This window comes from Amphiprion ocellaris, chromosome 12 (assembly GCF_022539595.1).
Source record: "Amphiprion ocellaris isolate individual 3 ecotype Okinawa chromosome 12, ASM2253959v1, whole genome shotgun sequence".
In the NCBI taxonomy this organism is placed as follows: Eukaryota; Metazoa; Chordata; class Actinopteri; family Pomacentridae; genus Amphiprion; species Amphiprion ocellaris.
In genome coordinates this window covers 25539701-25565135 of record NC_072777.1, presented here as the reverse complement: position 1 = coordinate 25565135, position 25435 = coordinate 25539701, and the positions used below count along the sequence as shown (strand labels likewise).

At 39.9% G+C, this 25435-nt stretch overlaps 1 protein-coding gene across 1 annotated transcript in view; it reads left to right on the top strand.

The window, feature by feature from the left end:
• The window catches only part of LOC111572594 (5-hydroxytryptamine receptor 1E), a 38654-nt gene extending 13474 nt beyond the window's left edge, over positions 1–25180 (top strand). The window contains exon 2 of the mRNA XM_023276330.3: positions 23804–25180. Within this exon, the coding sequence (XP_023132098.1) occupies positions 23877–25016 (1140 nt within the window). The 5' untranslated portion in view covers positions 23804–23876 and the 3' untranslated portion in view covers positions 25017–25180. The remainder of the gene's footprint in view (positions 1–23803) is intronic.
• The last annotated feature ends 255 nt before the right edge of the window (positions 25181–25435 follow it).

The window sequence follows — 25435 nt, the reverse complement described above, 5'->3', positions numbered from 1 at the left end:
CATTGCAGACAGACAGGCGACGGTCTTGCATGCCTCCTGTAATCCTCCACAACAGCTCCCAAACTTTTTAACTGCTGCTCACCTCCTACGAGTCACTCTCCTTGCTAAGCACACTTTGTTCTTTGGTACTGTAATTGCATGGAGAGTCGAAAGCAGCAGGTATCAAGCTGTCAGACAGGGAAATAAACAAATCTGCTATGTAAATGAAACAACAAGGACACTGTTTTGTATCATATTTCCTGCATCACAGTCAATCTTGTTATGATATTGAGGAGGCAAGTCACTATGTAATTACAGACACACTGAAAAGATAAAATATTGTTTATCCATTACTGAATTTAGTTATGTTATTGACAGACATACTATTTATCCCTAACTTGAGAAGGGCTTGTTGACATTTGTATAGAGTGTGAAAGTCATGGCTACTAACACAACAAAAGCTTATTTTCTACTTCTTGTTGAAGTTGCTTGAACACATTTCTGTCAGTTCCAGATAATAGAAGCCTAATTCTTTCAGATTTTGTGGGTTTTTCCTGACGTGCATATTATCAAGGACAGACAGAAAGTCAGGACATGTCAAGAGCAGCCTGCAGGAAGTGGAGGTGATCCTGGCTCCCCAGTGTAGAGTAGCCTTCACCTCAGTCAGCACTGCAGAGACATGACTTTGAACTACAAAGTGACAGCTTGTACCCTTAGGAACACCTTTTTGCATCTTTTCTGTCCTTGGCCTTAACCTCAATATTTTTATGAAATATTTTAGGCCTTTGCAAGAACTCATGAAACTGTCAAAGGCTTTTTGTATCACTAATCCTGTGTGGCGTCATTATGGCCTTTAAAAAAGAAGGCTGATGTTATACTACAGTTTTATTTTTTGAAAAATCCCTTAAAAAGATCTGAGTTCTCTACTCCAGTTGAGCCCCAATCCCATTGGCTCTTATTTAAATCTTCCACCACCACTCACAGCACCTCACAAATGCATGATTTTATTTTCTTAAAGGACTCAGTAATTTCCCAAAACAGCTGCTCAGTCGTTTTCATCAAACGTGGAGCACTATATTCAGCATGGTGTTGCCCTTGGTTGTTCCAGTGAGGAGTGACAGGAAAACATGTTGGAAGACTGAAAATAGAGAACTTACTTTTAAAGAGTTTTCCTCCAAACTATCACTGCATTCCAATAACACTGTTGGAGTTACAATGGGTAGTTTTTCGAAGCGTACTGAAGTCGTTACTTCCCACCTTACTGCGTGAACATCCTTGTACACAGTGTCCTCTATACAGTACAGATGCAAGGTTTCAGAAGAAGCAAAATGTGAGAAAATTACAGTATTTTCTGCCTGACTAACTAATCTCCACTTCCTTCCATTCTACAAAAGTGGAGCCAGAATGTCTCCAAAGAGGCCACTGACTCATGTCCTGTTGTTGTCATTAGCAATCAGATCCTTTGCAATAGTAACGTGGGGGTGGAGACTTTTGGGTAGCTGCCATGAAATCTATCTTCATCTGCGGTCTAAGGAGACTTCCACTGATAAAGATGACTGACTTTGGCTCCTCCACACTTTTCAGAGGTTGGATTAAATATATCAAATTCTGATTCTACAAAATGTGTATCTGAATAATGTTTTTAGGTCAGTGTGCATCATGTCATGAACACCAGAAATGTCATACAACTCAGCGCTGAAAAAATTTTATATTGTATGATTAGGTTGGTGTGACCTCGAAATCAGTTGATGACTCCCTCTAAGTTACTGCCCCAACTGAAGGAGTTTAACTATCTAGGGATATTGCTCACTAGTGACAGGAAAATGGAGCATAAGATGGACAGCAGGATTTGTGCAGCATCATCAGGATATTAGTGTTGTACCAGACTGCTGTAGTGAAGCGGGCGTTGAGCCGGGATGCAAAGGTCTTTACAAATCAATCTACATTCCAGCCCTCATCTTTGGTCGTGAGTTCTGGAAAGTGACCAAAAGAATGAAATTACAGATACAAACCGCCAGAATAAGTTTGCTCCATACAGTGGCTGGGCTCAGCTTTAGAGATAGGCTGAGTAGCTTCAACATCAGTAGGGAGCTCATAGTAGAGTCCTCACTCCTTTGTGTCAAAAAGAGCCAGCCAAGGTGGTTCAGGTATCTGATTATACTGCCTTCTGGGTGTCTTCCTTTAAAGATTTTCCAGCCATGCTCGCCTGGGAGGAGACCTAGAACTTACTGGAGGGATTCCTTATTTCATCTGGTCTCAGAACACATCAGAGGAGCTATCTGGGGAGAGTGATGTCTCTATGCCCTTCTTAGACTGTTTGGAGGGATGGTTTGGTGTGTCCTTTACAGGTTACCGTACTTCAAATAAATGTCAAAAAAAGAAAGCTGATTGAAATTGGAACAAATATTTGACTTACTTCAAAACTTAGTTTATTAAGAGAAGAATAAAGTGTCTAAAAGCATAGCCAACAATGACAAGCCTACAGTCATTGATAATGTGAGTAATACAAACAGTTACAGCCTTTGCTTTGTAAAGTTTTGCCAAATTATGAATTCTGCTGTTGTTTTGGTTCATACTATGCTATCTTCTGCAGCCTTTTACACCCATGTGCTGTAGGCAGCGTCAGAATTAGCGCCTATTTGTATCTGATACAGTGCCCACTAAAATGGTAATTTTCATACTGTAGAAATTCAATACTTACTTATTACAAGTTATAACATATTTTTAGCTCCCTGTATTACCTGGCTGCCATTGATATGGCCTCCTTTCCAACTCAAAGCTTGGTTAGATTTTAAATCATGACTTCTCATCTTTTAAAATGATCCAAATACAATTTTTTTTAGGGTTCCAAACATTACTACAGCTGCATGCTGGGTTAAACAAAGATTTAAATTAGCCCCATGAACACCACGGCTACATCTATTAACAAAGGAAGCTCTGCAATAGCAAATCAGTGATGCAGTGCAGTCTTCACATGACAAATGTTGCAGCCTGCGTGGAGCTTGTCCTAATGCCATCTAATTTTGTAGAGCGACAGCTAAGGACAGCAGGAAGGACAGATTTATGCCTCTGAGTAGTAGAACTGTTTACTGCCAAGTTGTCGTCCTTCTTTGCGTGTTATATGTTCATCTGTGCTGCTGTTATTGATGGTACCAATGTGTCATGTCAGTGTGTGGTTCATTGTTCGAAGCACAAATCTGAAAACAAAATCCAAATGAAAACATGTCCCAGTACCTCTCTGACTAGTAAAACACGTCGATGAATCCTTAATATGACATGAAAATTAAAATAAAAGAGGTCCTGCTGTTTCTTAATTAAAAATAAAAGGTGGATTTATTGTGGATTTAGCAGCTGTCTGTGCAGAGAGGGATCCGTGCTTTGAAGGCCTTATCAGAGTGCAAATTACATCCAGAAAGCAGCTGCCAGTCAGTGTCTGAGTGACAAATTAAATGAGTGTGTGACATTACCTCGAGCTTGGAGCTCTCAAAAGGGACATCAGCCCAAAACAACACTATGACTTAAAAAATCTTTATTTGACAGATTCATACTGTTTTATGGGAAATTTTTAGAAAAGGACTCTGTAGTTTGCTACCAATCATGGAAATGGAGATTCCTGACTTGAGGCTTCATTGCTATTTCAACACACACTGTAAAAAGTGTATTCGAGCTGTCACTGACGTAAAATACAGTTCTGAAATAATCTAAATATGTCTCTGCTTTATAGATGGCAGTTTACTTTGTAGATTCTGTCAACTTCAAATTAAAGTTTGTCCCTTTATACTGGTGTTCCAGTTTAAGCAAAAATGCAAAAATTAGGTTTACTCCTCTATAGGACTGCATGTCTGACATCTCAACATCAGTGTGTCTTCAAATTTTTTATATTTCTTCCAGTAGGAGTAAAGAAAAGGAGGAATAGGTAAATTCTAATGAGAAAATCATGTTTTACAGTTCATGTTTGGGCAAAGCAAATCCTTGCCCCCAGCAGTGAAACCTCCTCATTTGTCAGAAATCTAATTATTTAAATATATCCAAGTTAAATCCGTGTCATTAATATTACTTATTCAAATCATTTGGGTAAATTAAATTCATTTAAGTGGGTCCAACAATTCTCATTTTTCAATGCAGTTCATAGAACTAAACCTCACATTATATTCAGAAGCCACACTAGGTGTTGTTATGCACCTGGTATTTTTAAAAACCCACAACTTCAAATACATCATTTTGATTGCCTTTTGGCCGACAACAATTGAGATAGAGTTTACCATCGATCAACTGGTGATCAAGTTCAGGCTTTGCTCTCCATTTTTGGAGAGGATGACGCTTAGAAGAAATGTGAGACCTTTGTACTTCTGATTCATCAGTCGACTAATTTGCTTAATCTCCCTGGGCTTCAGCCCTGCTGTGGAAACACAAATGTGTCAGAGGGCCTTGAACTGTACCTTTAGATAAGTTCCTGGATATTAGAGGAAGTACAGTCAGACATCTTCTCAATGCATTTGAGACCAGCAAAACCAGCAAGAACCGCTCACCTAAGTGAAAAGAAACAAAAAATGTGTTACTACTTCAAGACATGAAGGTCAGTTATTCCAGACAATTCAAAACTTTGAAAGTTTCTTGAAGTGCAGTCGCAAAAGCAATCCAAACTGTAATGAGACTAACTCTCATGAGGACTGGCCCAGAAAAGGGAAAAACCAAGCGTTACCTGTTCTGCTGAGTTTATTAGACCTACCTGCCTCAGAAGTCAGCAATGAACAGCAGCTCAGATTAGAGCTGACATCAGTGTTTTTCAGCCTTCAAGTAGCAGGACACATCTCAACATCTGCTGAAACAGATGCAAAGAAACCCCGACTGAGGAACACCGATAGGAAGAAGAGAACTGATTGGATTCCAAGAAACTCATGGAATTATCTTTGAGATTGTCAGTGTCAGTATAAACCCAATGCACTTTAGAAAATCGTAAAAATAGTTAAAATGCTTGATTGTGTAGGCATGTTTAAGGTTTTCACTGGTACTGTTTTAAATATAAATTCATTCATTAATATGACTTTATGATTGAAATACATTCCATCCGTGAACAATTCATGGTGGCATGAGCGAGTGAAAATGAGAGAATGATTTTTAGTCAGGTTCAAGTTTACTTCATTGGCTGATATTTTCTTTTCTTTTTGGACTCTTCCCCTACATTACCCAGCATTTTATTTTGTTTGTGTAATCTACTCAATCCAGATATCACCTTTAAAGACCCTATGCTCTGTTTTTGATGTGAGATGCAGGAATAAGGGTTGTTGAAACCCAGTAACATTTTTCAGATCTTGTGTCCGCTGTTTATCACGATCGCTTCCGGCTCCTCCAGTGCAGTGGTTATTCATTCAAGTTGGCACTGAAAGCAGTTTATGCATCTCAAAATAGTCTCAGTATGGACATGAATAATCAAATTAAAGGAAAAAATTAACAGAGTAACCTATTTATCACATTGCATTGCTTTGAGTGGGTTAATACTGGGATACACAGCATGTTAGCCAAAGTCCAGGATTATATTTCATTACAGAACAAATAATCACATTTAAGTCCACACACATGTACATAAATCTTAATATCTATCTTACTAAGCACATTTGTTGAACAGATTAAGATGAGGGCAGTTTTAGATCTGGTATTTTTATGTACATGGAGATGGCACTGCATAGCTTTAGCAATGGAGCAAAATTTAATCTGAAAAACACGTTTTTTCAATGGAATTAAAATTTTGTTTTGCTCTTTATATGATAAAGATGGAGTGTCACTAATACCTGCTTGTGAAAACATCCAATTGGATGTGAAATGAAAGGGAGCTCCACATGACCCATCCTCTCATCGATCTTAATCTGTCATCCCACTTTCTCATGCCTGTCATTTCTCCACTCCATCACGCTGTTTGTGCCATATTGTGTCATAATAAGTGACAGCACCCTGTCTGACTTTGTCTTCTCCTTTGGCCCCCTGCTTTCTTTTCTCCTCTTCTGTAATATGGTTAGCATGGTTACTACAGCACAGAGTGGTGTGAAATTTACTAATGACTGAATTTCAAATGTGGAATATGACCGTTTCGAGGTCAGGGTGGACTGTCTGCCTGCGAGTTGAATGGTGCCCCGATGCTTAAACTGCAGACACACCAGAATGCTGGCACTTTTATGAAGACGCAAAATCACCTCTGCAATCTCCAGCCTGGAAAGGTCATCCATTTTCCAGGTAAGATGACAGCTGAGTAATGGCCCTCACCGGCAGGCTCCCCAGGCGTGACTGGCTGTTCTGCGAGTGATTTAGGGCGGCAGTCCTTCAAGAATCTCTCCGAATTTACCATTGTTGTAAAAGCCAGTGTTGGAAACTGAATTATAGACAGCTGCTGCGATGTCAGCACCAAAGATGATTACATGCGTTTAACAGAATCTTTTTGTTTACAGAACACTAGACATTTTGTAAGATTGAATAGATTCAGACACCCTGCTTATTAAAGTGTGCTACCGCATTGTAGAAACAAAGCACGTGTAAAGCATTGTCATCTGATAATAATTCATGTTAACCCGGTGAAATATGTCTTAATTGATATGACTGAACCTCAGGATACAGTTTATTAACAGTGTCGGGGCTGATTAGAGGTTCGCCTGTAGTGATTTATTTGTAGATTGATTGCAGTGACACGCAGCTATTTCTGTTAGTGAGCGGCAGGGAAGATGGGAAAGTGAGAAAACCTGCCATACTAACACATCTCTGTGCAGTGTAACAGTATGAAAGTACTGGACTAGAGGAAAGATCAGGGAAATGCTGGTAATCATCCTGTGTAGATCAGAAAACAATCAGAATCTCTCTTTGAAATGAGGTTTCAGTTATTTTGCTGTGTCCTGTGGTTACCTAATAGCAGTGTAGAGTAGCCAGCGAGAGCTTGGCGTATCTAAATAAAACATGCGTACCCCTGAAAACATGATTTGTGAAATTTCTGCGTGTTCTCTGTTCATGGAGGAGGGTGATTCATCATAAATAGGCATCAACTAAGATACTGGCATGCATGATATTCAAGCCATTGAAATATGGTGGGACAATATCACCATTGACTCACTTTAACTAAAAAAAAATAGTCCTGGTTTTGTTTTAGTGCTTAAAATTAACTGTCACCACTCTGGATCTATAAACCTTTATGTGCTCGTTGAAGGTGAAACGAAATCTGGAAGGTGAAAGTCTTTTGGGCTCAGCAACCTCCTAAGATTGATCATGCCTTTAAGAGCACTTCTACCTGAATGAACTATTCAAGTATTCTGTTTCTATTAACTTCCACAACTTTGAGCCTCACTTATGTTTGATGTTTCCCAGTAATAATGACATTGTTTGTCTCTAACTCGTACATTAAGATCAAATTGTTATTTTTACTGGAGGGTAACAGTGTGTTGATGACCACAAGAGACACCAGTCAGATACTCAGAGCAGGGAAATTTTATCCCTTGTGCCTTACACTCACTCTTAAAACCCCAAAGGTACTGGAACTCTCTTTACTTGGAGTAGCAGCTGTCTCACACAATCCATCTTCTAGCAGGATGCTAAAGTACTCTGGCCTAAGATTTGGAGTTGATGACCCTCATCCCAGCCACTTTGCACTCACTTGAAAGGAGAAGACTGAAGCAACAAAAGGTCAGAAATATAACTTTGGACAAGATCTCTCTGGGCTGTAATCAATTTTAAAGTTAGGCATTGCCTTCTGTAGACAATCCTGCATCTGTGAAATGTGAGGAAATATTTCTTTGTACCAAATCCTAGCAGCCGAGCTTTGGATCACCTGTAAGCAGGACAGGTTTTTTCTTCCTGATGCTAGAAGGTCCTTAGAGATACTGTCCATGAAAATGTCAAAACATAATCATGCCAAGGCAAACAAATTCCTGATTTTTCAAAAGACCAGATGACAGACCAAATGGCCAAACACCCCAAAGGACATTGTCAGAATCCTTCTTCACAAGACACATGGAGCTTTTTCGAACCCATGACCTCTCCAGAATCTTTAGCAGACCTGGCCCAGTGTGGACTCAGCCGGGTCCACATTGCTCCTCCGGAATCTAAGATTTGGCTGTCAGCCAAGGCCTCCTTTCTAGCATTCTGGCAGAAACTTTCTCAGAATGGGCTGTGCAGTATGACACTGATAAATTTAAATATGAACTTTCAACCCTATACTTGCTCGTCCAGGTACCAGGCAAGTGTACCGTCCCTGTACTGTTTCTATACAACATTTGTCAGTCAACATTGCCAAATAATATCCAGAGCAATTAGCATTCTGAGTCACATCATATTCACCCTTGTTATTACCTCAGTGACCTCTGCTACAGAGATGGCTAAGGCTTTCCAAATCTTCTAACTTTGTCAGGGATGTCAGTCAGATCTAAAAATTCTAAGTGTTCTTTCACTGTCTGACAATATCATCGGTCAAGGTCAGACAGTCATTGGACAATTTGACAGGCAAAATCTCCTTGAGACCATCTGTAAGCCCTTGTCTTCACGGATCAGCTTTTTCCTTTGATGACCATCAAAGCTATGACCCTTCTGACCTCTCATTACCTGTCTGCTGCTTCAGGGAATGCCTGAAATTAAATGCACTTCCTTGACATTCGTGACCTCTTTTGCCACTGATCTAACAGCAGGTTCTTAGGTTGATGCTGTGCCATGTGAACCTCCTTGATGGAGGATTTTACAGTGGTCCCAGTGGTAAATGATCTGCACTTATATAGCACTTTCCTGCCTTAATGGTATTCAAAATACTTTACAGTGTTTTCCCATTCATCCATTCACACACCATTATCTGCTATACAAGGTGTTTGCCTGCCATCTGGAGCAACTTCGTCCACAGGGTCTTGTCCAAGGACACTTTACAACGCAGAGGGGCTTGGGAATCGAACAAGCAACCTTCCAATTAGCAGAAAACCCACTAACTCAATATACCTAATCTACTTTGCCAGCTTGTTCTGGGAAAATTCCTACAGATATGAGATCTAAAGACAGGGGTATTGGCCTCTAACACCATTAGAACAGATTGGTAGTATTCTAATTTTAAAATCGCTACAGTAGACAGTAGAAAAAAAATCTACACATAGAATCTGAGGAGAACTTGAAGACATAACCCTAGAATAGGATGAATAGGATAGGTATCCCACAGGACTCAACATAAATGTAGGTGCAAGATATTTTTATACTCATGTGGGTGAAAGCAAGCAATCTGTATCAACGCTCTCTCTGTTGTTCTCTTTTTTTGGTGTAGTAGGATGAATATTTTTCGATTAAGCATCAGGCAATAAAATGCATGATTATAAATGAGGGCTAGCCCTCACTGAGGTTAAATAAATTTAATTAATCACATTAAATTTCCATCCTTAATCCAGACCCCTATCTGTTTACACTATTACTGACTAATGGAGCTGGTTTGTATCTGTTGCTATGGGAAACAGTATCAACTATCAAAGCATGAGGGTCATGATCCATAATGTTTTTATCCACTTTTACTTGCCACTGCCTCAGTATGAAGCAGTTTTTTTTACTTGCTAATGCATTTATAAATCTTACTATCAGTTCCCATATTTAAATATTTTTCCATTATGACACAATAAAATGAACTAGGTATGAAGTCTATCCAAAACTTTAAACAACTAATTACTTATACACAGTGAGGCAGCAAGTGGTGACTCATCCTTGATAGACACCAGGTTATGTAGAACTTACCCATTATTCTATATTTCACTGACTCATCTCGAAAAATTTTTATGATTTTCGCAAACAAAAGCTTTTTCACAGTTTATATAACATGAGGAAGATTATGTCCTTTCTGAATGAGAATGTTCCGTTCTTTGTGCAGTCGCTTTTCCATTGCCTTGACTACAGTTGGTTGCCAGCATGCCCTGTTAACCTCTGCAAATTGTCCAAATGCGACACCATGTCTGGTCATCAACCAGTCAAAGACAGCTCATTTCACTCCATGTTTCTTTCCCCTCGATTAGCTTCCTGTTGCTGCTCACATTGTGTTTAAGTCACTAATGCTCGTCTATTTTCATCTCTGCTCCATCGACAAATGTCATGTTGTATGTGCTTATGTGTTACTTCATGTACCTGCAACCTTGGGGCACCTTTCTGTTGAGGTTCTTTCTCTAAAAGCCTCCTCCTTGATCTGATGTGGCTTTGATGGTATATATATATAGTACCTATATACAGAAGTGTCCACCATACGATTAAATGTAAATGTAATAGCATTTTGTTGTATTAAAAATCTATGAGATATCCTGCAGGGAATGAGACAGATTTTCAAAGGAATTATCACCACTGGTTGGCAGTATCACAGTCTCTGTGAGAGTGGGCCACATTAGGACATCTTAGGCCTCCTAAGTTATTTGCATAAACTCTTGCCACCTCAAACAGCCCCTGCAGATGTGAGAGTCAGACCTTCATACTTTGCTTAAAGAAGAGCTACTAGCCTTGATCTAGGTTGATCCATGGTGAATTATAAAGACCCTTGACAGTTCAAGTCAAGTTTTTTATCGTTAGCCTGTCCATATGGTATTTTTATATGCTGGAAGACACTTCATGAGCAAAATATGCAGTCAGTGCCACGGCTGAGCATCTCCGTCTTGAAACTGCAGCACTGTGTACTAATGACAGTCTCAAAAACACAGAATCAGACTTCTGAGGCTCAATGCATAGCAAACCAAAGGAACCAAACCTGACAATTTGTATGTTTGTGCTTTCTGTATCATTATACTTCTTCAGAATTGGTTTCCGACCTGAGTATGTATGGATGAATTACTCTAAAATTACAGCTAGAGTCATAAGTGAGCTGGTGTGCTCAAGCTGCAGCCAGTAGAGAGGGGTAGGTGGAAAGAAAAGCAGGGACTTCATAGATCTGTGTTATAGATGAAGCAAATTTGTAGAGTTGCATCGAAGCAATTTTAAGACAAGAACGGATTCTTTTCATGGAGTAAAAACTTATAAACATGATTCTTTGTTTAATTTCAGATCTGTTATGGTGGCATACATAGCCGAAATGCTGAAAATTGTTTCAATGTCTAAATATTCATGGATCTGACTGTATGTCATGTCTATGTGGACATTCTAAATGCAGTGAGTTTCTAGAGTGTTACAATCCATGTTGTGGTTTCCTTTAAAATCTACAGCTGTGCTATTGGTTCTGAGGAGCTCTGTTGAAGCTCAGTTGTGATTTTAGTTAGATGCAAATATAAAGTCAGCACCACTGATTTTTAGCAGGTGTTAAATTAACTGTGTTAGCATGCTTTTACTCAGTTATTAGCAATAAGCTGAATCCAGCTCAGGCTGATGGGAATGATTTAAGTTTTACTGGTATTTGGTCATAAACCAAAGTACTGGATGAGCTGTTGGCCTGATGATGGTATTGGAAGATATAAGACTACACAAGTTATTACAAAATGCCCAGAAGGGGACATGGACACTTGCATCAGTTTGACAATATTCTAGTCTTTCATCTTGGACAGGTCAACAATTCAGAAGTACAACCAGGGTTGCCAAACTTCAGTTACTTTGTCTTAATCATATCAAAGGTTGTATTTTCACAAACATTTCAACTTATAATAGACTAATTGAGCACTTATTTAAAACAAATCTGTTTAGAACAGACCGGTTTCTATAGAGTTGGAGTGTAACTAAGTAAATGTACTTAAGGGCTTTACTTAAGCACAGCTCTGAGGACCTTGAGTATTTTCTTTTTCATGCCACCTTCTACATCTTTCCAACTCCACTATGTCTTAGAGGGAAAATATAGACTTTTTGCTTCACTACATTTTTCTGACAGCTATAGGTAGCGGTTACTTTACAAATCAAATTGCAAAATGTATGAAGAACTTGCCAAATGTGATGTTTTGTCATAAATTAAACTATCCAGCAGTTCATACAAGTGCAGCTAAAACAAATACACCAATTACTTAGCTGATTTCAGTTACCAGCCTTGAGCTACAATGATTTAATCACATTGGTATGGGGCAGCAGTCTAGATATATGACATTAGAGAGAAATTATATGCTTAGGACAACATTTAACATTGCTTTGCACACTTTGCCCTCTCTGTGCGTGTCACTACATTAATCAAAAAAGGGTAAAGTGAGCCTGAGGAGCAGAGCTGAAACCCATATACCGTTATGTTTTAAAAGACAGCAGCTATCAGGATACACTAACTGAATGGAGCAGTGTCTGTGATGGCATGGGGAGCAGAGCTAATGCTAGTTAAGCCAGCTATTACAAAATCATCATGGAACTTTTATTAATCACTTGCTTTGATCTTAGATTGTATATAAAAGATGATTGATGATTCGCTGCACTTTTTTCCGTCAGCCAGCAGGGGGTGACTCCTCTGGTTGAAGGAAGAGCTCTGATTGTATAGTAGTGAATGAGAAAATGATTGTACTTCATACTTGATTCGTTTGATTTTATGGTCTCAGTCATTAGTTTCAAGAATACTTAAATACAATTTGGTGTCACTTTTGTAACTTATGTTTCTGTTTTGAGTAGAATTAATGATAAAGCAGGACAAGGCTACCTATTGATTGACAGGTCACCATGCGTATTGTGCTCAAAACTCTCAATCAGACCCACATTCGCTCCTCATGTGCACGGTTCAAAATCCAAGGTGTTTATGGCCAAATTCCAAACTTCAAAAATGGTATTCCACAAACCAATGGTTGGCTTTACAGTCACTACGTCCATCTTTCGCTTACAATCGTTGACATTAAATAGATAGTGGTGCAGGTGATAGTTCCTCAAGACTGCTTCCAAAACAACTTCGCATCAAGCCGTAAAGAGTTTAGAATCAGTGCCCTTGATAGAGAAGGCTTATTGAGGGCGCGGCCATTGAAAGCATGCTGTCGTTGAAGTGTAACAGAAAACCACATTTTTGTCAAAACACGAGGGCCACTTGTCCAAAATGTGAAGTAGATCCGATGAACGATTGTTGAGAAAAGTGACGGCAGACACAGACATAGAGAGGGAGAGACTCCTTTATTTATTAGTAAGATGTGAAATAGTTAAACAGAGTGAATGAGGAATACCCAATATTCATGTGGTGTGTTTTGTGACTTGAGAGAATTGTGTGTATGCACCTCTGTCAACCAAAGTCATACAAACTGCAGTATTTTTACTCTTTTAGTTCAGAAACTGCATACAGTGTTTTAACATATGTAACTGCTGTATATTTTTCTTAAAGTTTTGGCTTTAGGTCTTCCTCTTATACGGTGTGAGATTTGTCCAGGAAGTGTGAGAGTGTGAGACTGAGCCTGACAGCGGGAGTCTCATGACAAAAAGCAAGAGAGTTGGCAACCCTGCACAACAGAAGGCTTCTGTAATCACGACCAATTTCATGCTTAGCGAGAGCCTTGTGGCACTTGGAATAAAAAATGGGCTTCATCCTATTCTGGGGGAAAATAAGACAATGGTATATGCAATCTGATTTAAAACAGTCTTTTGATGTTTGTCGGTCCCAAATTGTACGTGTGTGTCTGGCTCCTGAGGGTGGTCAGTGTTTCAGACATAGGCCAGCTACTGTATCTCCTCCCTCAGGGTCTCTGGTTTCTGGAGCGCTGCCTGTCACATGGGATTATCCACATCCATGACAGAAGAGAGGTTATGGCATGGCCTGGAGAAGGAATGGTCCCCCCACATTAATAATATCCATCGTGCTTTCCCTGAGGGTTGCAGTTTTCATGGAAAAAAATATCACAGAGCTGCACCGATTAAGGATTGTTTTAATGTTTCTATAAAAATAATATCATTTCATGGTGTAATTTCATCACTGATGCTTGCTTGTGTCCACCATAGAAGAGAACTGGGGAGAGGTAGGAACAGAAAGAGGGAGAGCATTGAAGTTATAGGGATGTAACAGTATGTATATTTGGCTTGATACAGTCGGTATGCAATGTTTCATTTAATAGGAAATTTCCTCAGTTTAATTTGACCCGTAAGCCACACAGCTTCTGTCAGAAGCCTGTATACTCCTGTATTCTTACAGCAAAATTTGCAGTGCACAAGCTGTTGTCCATCAACAACTGCAATTCTAAGAAGGGTAGCTTTGAAAGCTGTGCAGACTTTGGACAGTTTTGTTAAACATGCACAGCATCTTAATGATGTCAGGATAGATTTTTTTTTTATTTTAAAATTTTTTTGGCCTTTATTATATAGGAGAGAAATAGAGAGAGGAAAGACCTGCAGCAAATGGCCATAAGTCGGACTCGAACCTGCGTCTGGGACTATATCCCTTGTTTATGGTTATGAGTTTTAATCAAGCAGCAACCACCTGGGCTGAAAAATTAAGCAAGCGCCAAAAACTGCAGTTCCTCAAATGGCAACTTGAGACTGACACCAAAAGCAAGTCAATCCGCATAGAGCTCTGTGATTAAATGTCCAATCCTACCAGTCTGGTACAAAAACAAAGTCTAAAGTCTCTATAGCTTTTTCATTCATTCATGGAAAGTGTAGGGGGGATACATTTTTTTTTAGAAAATGATCTCATTTATATTGTTTTAAGGTTTAAAGTTATACATTATTAAGTCTGTGACAGTTTCAAGACAATCCATGGACCAGCGACGTTTATAGGTCCAGTTACGCTCCACCTCACATTTTTGGATTACCTTAGAGTTAGGTACTGCTAAGATGGCCACCGCCACAGCTACCACACTGAGCTTCACACTGAAGAGCTTCAAAACAGCTCTTCAGGAAGCCATGAAAGGTTTGTTCATTTTCATATACAGTTCGTGATTTTAATCAGTCTTCCTGTATGGCTAAAACCTGTGACTTCTCTACTTACTCCATACAGGTCAGTCAAGCTACCAGTCCCCATTTACCTTTGTCCACTGATGATTTACACAGAAGATGGCTGTGTCATCAGCACTGACAGTACTTTTTGCACTTTTAAAAGCTGCTTTGGTTCTTAGGGCATCATGAGGAAGGGAGGAGGAATTAGATGATGGTAAACTGTGGGTTAAAGGTGTGTACCTAGGCTAGAGAATTGAAATCCTGATTGAATGGTATTTAGATTTCAAGAAAGCATTCCTGACACAATTACACCACCAGCAGTAGTCTGATTGGTTGAAACAAGGCAGGTAGGATCCATAGATCCATGCTGTTAGCGCCAACTTGTGAACCCATGCCTCGGCAGAAATGGAGATTCATCAGTCCACTACATTTTTCATTCTTTATCCATCTAGATTTGGACAGCCTGTGCTACATGCAGCCTCATTTCTAAAGAGTAACCTAGTGTGGTCTTGAGGTTGTGGGGCATCCACTTTGTTTTGTTGTAAAGAGTAGCTACCTGAGTTACCCTCTCCTTTCTGTAGGATGAAACCAGTTCTCTGTCCTCATCAACAAGGTGCCTCCATTAACAGAATTGCACCTCACTGGATGATTTCTGTGTAGTCTGAGTAAACTCCATCCTTAGAGCAAATTTTTTTTCCCACATTGTGATGTTTAATATGAACATGTCTCTTTGCACGTCTGCATGATTTGATGCAGCGCTGTCGCCTCATTATTTGCCTATTGGATAATAGAATGAGTCGAAAGGCAGAGATCTTTTTATGCTGCTGGCCTCGACCACTCCTGAATTTTGTTTTGTGGCTTAATGGGAACCCGCAGTGAAAGCAATATGAGCGCTGAAGCTTTTGATTCATTCGATCCGCGCAGACTTCCACCTCCATTAAGCATGTCTGTCTTCAGAATCAGCTATCTGACTGGAGCTCAGAGGAGCTGAGAGGAGAGTGGCCAGACAAAGGTTCACCGGGATGACTGATGGTAGAAATTTTCTGGATGAAAGAAGTTTTTTTTATCTCAGCTCTTCAGGAAGAAATCACTCTTGTTTTTATGTATAAACTCATTGATTTTATTGACTTCTGCATTTTGTTGTTCCCCTCAATTTCTCATCATTTGACCAGTTGCCATCTCCTCTTATTTGCCGCTTTATTTCACCTTCTAGCTTGGCCTGATTGCCCTCCGTGTTCCCCCTTTCTCCCTCCTCCACTTCCTTGTTACCTCTCATACCATCTTTTTTTCCCTTAGGCTTCTTCCATCTCATCTCATCTCTTTTACCACCTCTCTTTCCCTTTATCCTCCCTAACTCTTGAAGCCATCCAAATTTTCTAATCACAGTGGCTGTTATCTAAATTTTAGCATCACTAACTGAGACCAGCAGCTTCAAAGTAACGAGGGCAGCACATGAAAACTTCGCTCGGCCTTGATGAGTCACATTCTGGGCTCATGATTGTTTCAGTTAATAAGTGGTACTTCATCAATAACAGATTTCATGATGGAGCAAATAAATTGCTCCGAAATATTCCCCGCCGCTCGCTCTGCGCTCTATCTGGTCTGCTCCGAGTCACAAGCTGGAGGTGGAGGAGGAGTGAGAGAGCTCTGGGACACAGCCCATGTCTGAAGCTATAACAACGCGAGTCATTTTAGCATTAAGACAGCAGGAAGCGCACACCTCCACACAGCTCTCCCGCTGAATTGTACTTCGAGAGATAAGTCACTGATGACTCATCTTGGACTCAGCTGAGAAGTTTGTTTTTTTTCCACTTCATTCTCTCAACTCTGCCAAGCAGTGAAACCTAATCATGACATGCACAATAAGGAGACTGTGCTGCAGGTGCTGTTCAGAAAATTGCATCCGGAACGCTTGTCCATTCATGAAAACACCTCACTTCTTTGTAGTATTTTGACTGGATGTTTGACTCTCTCACAGGATTTTGCATCCCTTGTTAGATTTTTGAATGTATAATTTGTAGAGATGGGAACATGTTGGACAAGAGCACTACTAATCCTTTGATTAGTGGACGTCTCACTCTACTACCTGAACACAGCTTTTCAATTTGTATTAATCCTCTTAACCCTAAAACCTGTGGTAGATTTAAAAAGCATGTTATTTCTTTTTAAAAAATCCTCAATTTAATATAATTTATCAAAGCCAGAAACTGTAGAAACTGAAAAAATCATCAGGTTTTTATATCTTTATTGATTCTTGAGTTAATAATGTGTGGCATGCAGCTCCATGGGGAAAATGAAGCGCATCTAATCTTAAAATTGTGATCAAAATAAATGTTCATTTTCATTTAAAAATTCACCAAAAATGTACTTTTGACAAAAAGTTCTGTTGAGTTAGTAACTCAGCTTTAACCCACCATTATGTAGTTTGTAGTTGCCTATACTGAGGGTCCTCGGTTTATGACATCCTCAGTCTATAGCGTTTCGTCATTCAGAAAGGTTACGTGGAACTACTTGGCGAGTGGAGCGGACAAATATGTCGTCACGCGGTGCTATAAGGCGGCTTAGTTTACATTCTCCGGGTGTACACCACTTTGGATTGTGCTACATTCGCTAACTTTTTGCCCTTCATTACAGCTCACAAGCATAAGTCAGACTCTTCTGATGACAAAGAAAATGGTGATAGGAAAAGCTACAGCTATCCAACTAGTTAAACTCTTGTTTGCAAAATGAGTCGTGAGTAGTAGCAAACTTGACTTCTTTACTGTGGCTGTTGATACACATTACAGAGTGAAAACTGCAACAAAAACAGAATAAAACAACACAAATGCATGCAAATAAATCCTTTTAACATAACCAGTAAGTCCAAAAATTCCTCTGTGGCATTAAAGTAGAGAGCCGTGCATCCAGAGAAGCACGTACATGTGTAAAGCTAAATATCAAAATAGAGGACAGGAAGTGACATCTGTTAACAGACTTCAAAATAAATGCTTTTTCAAAATGAAAATACATCGATAGTTCTGCCTCAAGGGCAACACACCATGGAAGTGAAATTAGATTTAATAAAACGCTCGGAAAAGGGCGAAACACAGACGCACATTGGCGGCATTATTAGACCAAGTTGTAAAAACAGTGGAACACAACATGTTTGTTCATCATTGGTATTCATGTCTTTTGTGAAGAACTTATCAATATTGTGATGCATGTAACAGCTTTATTTACATTTTCTTACAGCTTAAATCGACTCACATCAATCTGTATAAACAGAACTCTGATGTAAGTCGAGGATCCCCTGTACTGGGTTGAACTGCAGGCTGTGTATATAGGGCATAGAGAGGAGACAAGTATGTCAACAAACTAAAATTTGAAGTAGTAAAGTATTCATAGTATGTTTAGGTGTTTTCAAGTGTTGTTCAATGAATAAAGAATCTCAACTTTCAGATTTTCTTTTTTCTTTTTTTTTTTTTTAGATTTTCTTTTTTCTGATTCAGGCTTTCATAAATGTGCACAGAAGAATATTTTTGGGAATCCTTCTTGCCATAGTTGTGCTGTTTCCACAGAGGTGCAGGGAAATTACAGATAAAACTGAATCCACCATGAGTAAAAATGTGCAAATAGAGACCATAAAGTATTGAATGGTTTTTTTATACATAAGCTACAACATGACAACCACTGACAGGTGAATTGAAAACATTCGTCATCTTCTTACAGTACAATGTTCTGCTGTTGTTGTGACACATACTACCTGCTTGAACAGTCTTAGTAACCACATACACACCTTCTTAGGAATTCCCCACGGTATTGTTTTGATGGCAGTGTCGTCTTTCAACCGGATAATGTATCTGGCTACACCGTGAAAAAATGTTGACGAAGAGTGACTGTCATTTTAAAATAGTATCAATGACAACCCTGAGTCAAAATTACACAGTGAGATTGTAAATGCATGGTCAACAAAAGGAACAAGTGTTTACATTTGGTCTTTATCGAAGACTTTGTTTCTTTTAATGTCTGTGATTCGTTCCATTTTTTTTTTGTATTTTCTGTGCCGACATGGTCCATCAGAGCTGTCATCGGCGATGATAAACCCCACCCATGGTCATGCCTCCAGGCTGTGATTAGACAGTTGTTTTTCATTCTAACGCTGACAGTTTGTCTCCATCCCACAAAAGGAAAAGCTGACTCATACCTCCTCATGATAACTAATGACAGTGCTTTGCGTTGAGAATTAGCAGGCCTGTGCTGCTCTCTGTTGGACAACACCAACATATTATGCTTATTTTCCCTTTTTTGTGTGTGTGTGTTGTGGAGAATTACGTTAGATTATACTTTTAACATCAGGTGAGGTTACTTAGGGATGTGATTCCGATGTAGACTGGTTGGTTCAGCGATTAACGGAAGGAAGAGGATGATTTGCAACCTAAAATTAATGAGGTAAAATGTACAACACCAACACAAAAGACCACAGGACTGGAATTAGCAATCAAAGATATATCTGTAAATTTTTTAATCATTTTCCAGTACAGCTGTCTCATACAACATATTTTTTTTTAACATAGCAACAACAATTTGTTTTCATCTATCTTTGAGACAAAAATCTTTTTTCTCAAACTGAACTACAGTGTATTCAGAAAGTACTGAGACTCATTTTTACATTTTATTATGTTGTAGATTAACTTTTAAAAAGGGATAAATCACCATGTCTTGTTCACTCAATAACCTACACTTTTGCATTCACTTTGGATCAGGTTTTCTTCGAGAACCTCTCTGCATTTTAATGCAATTATCCTTCCTTCAGTTCACTTCCTGTTGCTCAGAAGCATCTCTATGGCATGATGCTGCCACCACCATGCTTCACAGAGTTGTGTCCTCATAGTGTCTGGCATTCAGTTGACGTAATATAGCCTGTTCATTACTGCCCAAAGTTTTCACTTTTTGTTTCATCAGACCAGACAGGTCTTAGAGATCTTTTGGTGCTGTTTGACATTTAAAGGGCATCCTGTTCTAAGCAGACTGTCATATTCTCTGTCAGCTGCACTATGAGGATCGGATTGATGGAGAGCCGCTGAGATAGTCATCCTTCCAACATCTCATCTACGCCTTGTCACAGTTTTATCACCAAGGTCTACAGAGAGTTCTTGGACTTCATGGCTTGGCTTTTGGTTTTGCAGGCAGTCTCTTACAGGTGCCTCCCTTTCTGCAAAATAGTTCCAGAATCATAATTATAAGCCTGATTTAGCCTCTCAGTATTTCAGAAGCGGTTTTAAGATCTTCTTGATGACTTTTTGGTGGCCTCTTTGTGCTATACTCCTGACCTTTGAGCACAATATGAGCTTGTATACAGAAGTGGACAGTAGCCAGAGGTCTTTTTTCTGCTGCCGAAGGGAGAGAGTCAGTCAGACAGTAATGTCTTATAAATCACTTCTTACAACATACTTTCTCTTTGTTTTCTTAAGTTTCTAAGTTCTTCTTTGACTTGGACGTCACAGAGATCAGGGGTGTTTTGAAGACCGATTTGGGAGAGATTTGGTTTCTGATCTCAATTTTGGATCAGACTGGATGATGTGTTTGTTTAGAATTTATATCCAGAACATTCTGATCTTAGGGTCAAATATTTTACACACCACATAGTATTATCTGTTTGAGGTTTTCTGGCTCTCCTGACTGCATCATTCACTCCCTACAGCATAAGTGACATGTATAAGTGATCAGTGGTGTGAAACTGACTGATGGGGAAGCTTTTAACAAGCAATCTGGGGTGGAAACTACCTGACCGTAGTATTGCGTTCCAGTCTTTGGTTTTTTGATGTATGCGGCTCATTAACTAATTTGTGCACCCAGACATCCAGACAACAGATCCATCTCTTAATAAACTCCTGGCTGCCACATGATTTCCCATATTGATTGAACGGAACTGCACTTCCACTACAGTGTGAAATCAAAGACAATAAAGCATTTGCATGTGTCCATCATGGAGTGACATTAATTGGACTGATTAAAAATGTATATTTAATTTCAAACCGTCAAGTTTGCACCCTGGATGAGGGCGCCCTCCAGCTGCCAGTTACAGCACCTGATTTCTGCAGGAAAGACTTCCACAGTTACTCCAGTGAGATTCACTGCCGTGGTTGCATAGGACGTCTGTGTTTTTAAGCAGTTAACAAATCCAAATAACCGGACTTTTTGCACTGCGTGACGACAATGTCCATGGTTTGATCCAGATGTGGAAATGTGTTATAGGTCATGCCTTGTTTGCTCTCTAATGCTCACTTGTGCTTGCTGAGGTTCAATACCAACATGGATGTTTGTTCCTTTAGATCCTGTGGTGCAAAAAACTGGAGTAATTTGCAAATTTAAGCCATAAGTGACCACCACAGTTTCGAAAATAAAGTTAATTGGTGATTTATGAATGTGTTTTTTCCTTCATCATCTCATTCGAAGTGACTTTTATTGTTGTTTTTATTGTTAATAGCAGTCAAATGTTTGGACATATCTACTCATTCAAACATTTCTCTTTATTTTTACTTTTTTAGAACAAAACCGAATATATCAAACTGTGAAATAATAGAAATGGAATTATGTTGGGAATACATAGTGGCTTGGTGGTTAACACTTTTACCTTGCAGCTAGAAGATCCCCGGTCCTTTCCCGGGGTCTTTCTGCGTGGAGTTTGCATGTTCTCCCTGTGCATGTCTGGGGTTTCTCTGGGTGCTCTGGCTTCCTCCCACAGTCCAAAAACATGCTGAGGTTAAGTGGTAACTCTAAGTTGCCCTTAGGTGTGAATGCAAATGTGATTGTTTGTCTCTATATGTAGCCTTGTGATAGACTGGTGACCTGTCCAGGCATTCCTTGCCTTCACCCTAAGTCAGCTGGGACAGACTCTAGCCCCCCACGACCCTAATGAGGATTAAGCGTTGGATGGATGCATGGATGGATGGATGGATGGATTGAATTAAGTTGTGATGGGGAAAAGGTATAAACAAAGCAAAATATGTTTCATGTTTTAGATCCCTCAAAGTTGCCATTGACAGCTTTGTCTCCAACATTAATGCATTGACACCATCAGTTTTGTTGTGTAGTGTTAGTATACAGCAAATAGTCCTATTCAACTACTGTAGTAGTCTATATTATGGCAAGAACCACTCAACTAAGTAAAAAGAAACATCAGTTTGTCACTTTATGACTTGAAAGTCAGTCAGCCCTGAAAATTTCAAGCAAAAAAAATCAGTCGAACACTGTGATGAAAGCACAGGTATGAGGTTAAACATTCACTTTTTACTTTCTTTCACTTTCACACAACATTGAGTATGATGTTGTGCTTTTTCTGGTAAACAGACAAGTAAACCAACACCAGAGACCACAGTGGAAGCAAGCCACAGGCATAATGTTTGACTCTAGGCGTCTCCTGGGGTTCTTTCTCTAAACTAGAGCTAAATTAAAGCAATGACTCATTCAGCTCACGAGGCAAACTAACTGATCTTAAAGTAAATGAAATGTTTTGCATACATATTGAATCTGTCACATTCTGTCACTCCTCTGTTTAGCTCTTATTTTCTCGATTTAATTCAATTCAAAGGACTTTATTGGCGTGAAAGCTTCAAGAAACAATGTTGCATGAAAATATATTTGTGCAGTACACCTTGATAATACTTGGAACATTAGTACAACATTAAATATATAATGGACATGCTGTGTATGTCAAGGTCATTTGCTGTCTTTCAGGTTGTGGTATTTTGGGTAGTAAGATATGTCCTGCCTCCTTTTCCTGCGGTCATTTAGCTCTTTGAAATTTCAAATTACAGAGTTGTTAAAATATATATTCAATTGTTTGTTGAATATTGTGCATTGTTAAAGGAAGTGTATCTCTGCCTCAGGTTTCTCAGCCTCACCTGTCAAACTGTGACTTGCATAGTCTCATTTAAAAAATGTTTTCTTTTCTTATCAAATCACAGGGATTTACCAGCTTAGGAGCATAAATACTCACTATAGTCTGACTGTAGGAGCCTAAATGCGTTTAAGTTGATGTTTAACAATTGAAATGCAGTGCCTTAAGTTCATGGTAAACCAACATTGATTTAAGAGGAGTTAAAAGTATTAACAGTTGTGTAGTAAGATAACTATTTCTTGCGCTTGAGGTGTGTGGCTGATTTAGAATGTGCAACAATTTCATTTGTATGATTTTGTAATATTGCATTATTTTTCAAAAATTTGGAAAAGGATTATTTTGTCCAGATTATTTTTGTTGTGCACGAGTTGGAATAAGTAAACAGTCCAACTTTATCAGAAAGTCCTGTGGATTGCAAAGGAAGGAACTGTCAGGTGGTCAAGCTGACGGCTTCTTTTTTGGAATCTACACTGACCATTTCAAGCGTCAGCGGTCAACAGTCAGCATAAGACGCTTTTCCACTAGCATCTACTCGGCTCGACTCGACTCGACTCAGTTTAGGTCGTTTTCCATTAAAATTGAGTACCACCTCATCGTGGGTGGAGTTGTCATAGCACGGCGGCCCGGCCACGGAGTTAGCGTTGATGGCTAACTAGCTAGCTTACTGTCTGCATACAGGAGACAACGATGTTACTTTCAAAATATACTCGTTTGTTTAAAGTGAGCTTGCCACCAATGGGATAAGTAATGTAAAAGTTTCTTGAAGTCACGAAACACTCAACGGTTTTCGTGAAGGAGTCGCTCTTGTGTGTCGTCACTCCCTGTCCAATCAGAGCCCTGCACTCTGTAGACGTCACGTTATCGGCTCAACTGAGCTCACTTGGAACCCCAGCTGATTAGGTACTAAAATAGTACCTGGTAAAAGGTACTACATCCTAATGGAAAACCTCACAAACCGAGTAGAGTCGAGCCAAGTAGGTGCTAGTGGAAAAGCGCCAATAGTGGTCAACATTACCATCCTCAAACACAAAAACAAATATTTGATTGCTTTTACCAGAAGATCCCTGTTAAGAAAGTATCCCAGCATGCATTGTGTGGAATTGAGGAAAGCCCTACACTTTGAAAAGTGCACTTTGTTTCTAATGCACCATTTTCCTGTTTTTGTTCTTTCAGAGTGACCTTTGACCTTTGAGTGAGAACTTTCTCCCTGGGAGGGCTTCCAGGGAGGGAGGGTCCAGAGACAAACATGGAGAGCTATTCAGGGGGGATCACTACTGCACCCAACATCACCAACTGCACCATCCCACCCGCCAGCACTGCGCTGCCGGTCCAGTTCACGGACGGGATGGCGGTGGTGGTGGTCGTTCTCAGCCTCCTCACCCTCCTCACGGCGCTCGTCAACGGCGGCGTCATCATCGCCATCTGCACGACCAAGAAGCTCCACCTGCCCGCCAACTACCTCATCTGCTCTCTGGCCGTCACCGACTTCCTGGTGGCTCTCCTTGTCATGCCAATCAGCATCATCTACATCACCATGGAGACGTGGTCGCTGGGTCAGGTGGTGTGCGAGGTGTGGTTGAGCGTGGACATGACCTGCTGCACCTGCTCCATCCTGCACCTGTGTGTCATAGCCCTGGACCGGTACTGGGCCATCACCAAAGCTATCGAATATGCTCGCAAGAGGTCGGCCCGCCGAGCCGGCGTCATGGTGGGGACAGTCTGGGTGATCTCGGTTTTCATCTCCATACCTCCTTTGTTCTGGAGGCAGAGGTCCGGCAGCAGCAGCAGCAGCAACCTCCAGCAGTGCATCATAGAACACGACCACCTGGGATACACTATTTACTCTACGCTGGGAGCTTTTTACATCCCAATGATCATCATTCTCATCTTATACTACAGGATTTATAACGCCGCCAAGACACTTTACCAAAAGCGCGGCTCTTCTCGCCACCTCAGCAGCCGCAGCATCGGCAGTCAGAACTCTGTCGACCATTGTCGAGTGTCCCACACATTCTGTGTGTCAGACTTGTCCAACTCAGATCCAACGCTGGCTACTGACAAACTCAACACCACCATCCGTATCCCGTCCTTTGAGACAGATATGGATGGGCAGGATGAGAAGAACCAGATTTGTACGTCACGTGAGAGAAAAGCAGCACGAATCCTCGGCCTCATCCTGGGAGCTTTCATTATCTGTTGGCTGCCTTTCTTTATGAAGGAGCTCCTGGTGGGTCTGCGGGTTTTACAGCCCTCGCAGCTCATCTCAGACTTCCTGACTTGGCTGGGTTATATCAATTCTCTCATCAACCCCCTGCTGTACACCAGCTTTAATGACGATTTTAAGCTGGCTTTTAAAAAGCTCCTCAAGAGAAAAGAGCATGCATAGGTCTGAGTAAAAAAAAAAAAAAACACCAGTGGAATGTATACACTCTGTCTGTCTACTGGCAACATGACGTGGGATGCTGTGCTTTTCAAGAAAAAAAAAAGACATCTCACCAAACAATGTATAGCATTCTCTGTTTTTCTCAATGAAATAAAAAATTATGACTACTCTTTGTTCATTACATTGCTGACATTCATTCAAACCTTTTCTGCTCTAAATATAAAATTAACAATGCCTGTCTGTTTTCCTCTTATGCCCAAAAGATACAGTATTAAAACTACAATAGATAGATAGATAGATAGATAGATAGATAGATAGATAGATAGATAGATAGATAGATAGATAGATAGATAGATAGATAGATAGATAGATAGATAGATAGATAGATAGATAGATAGATAGATAGATTAATCTTTGACAGT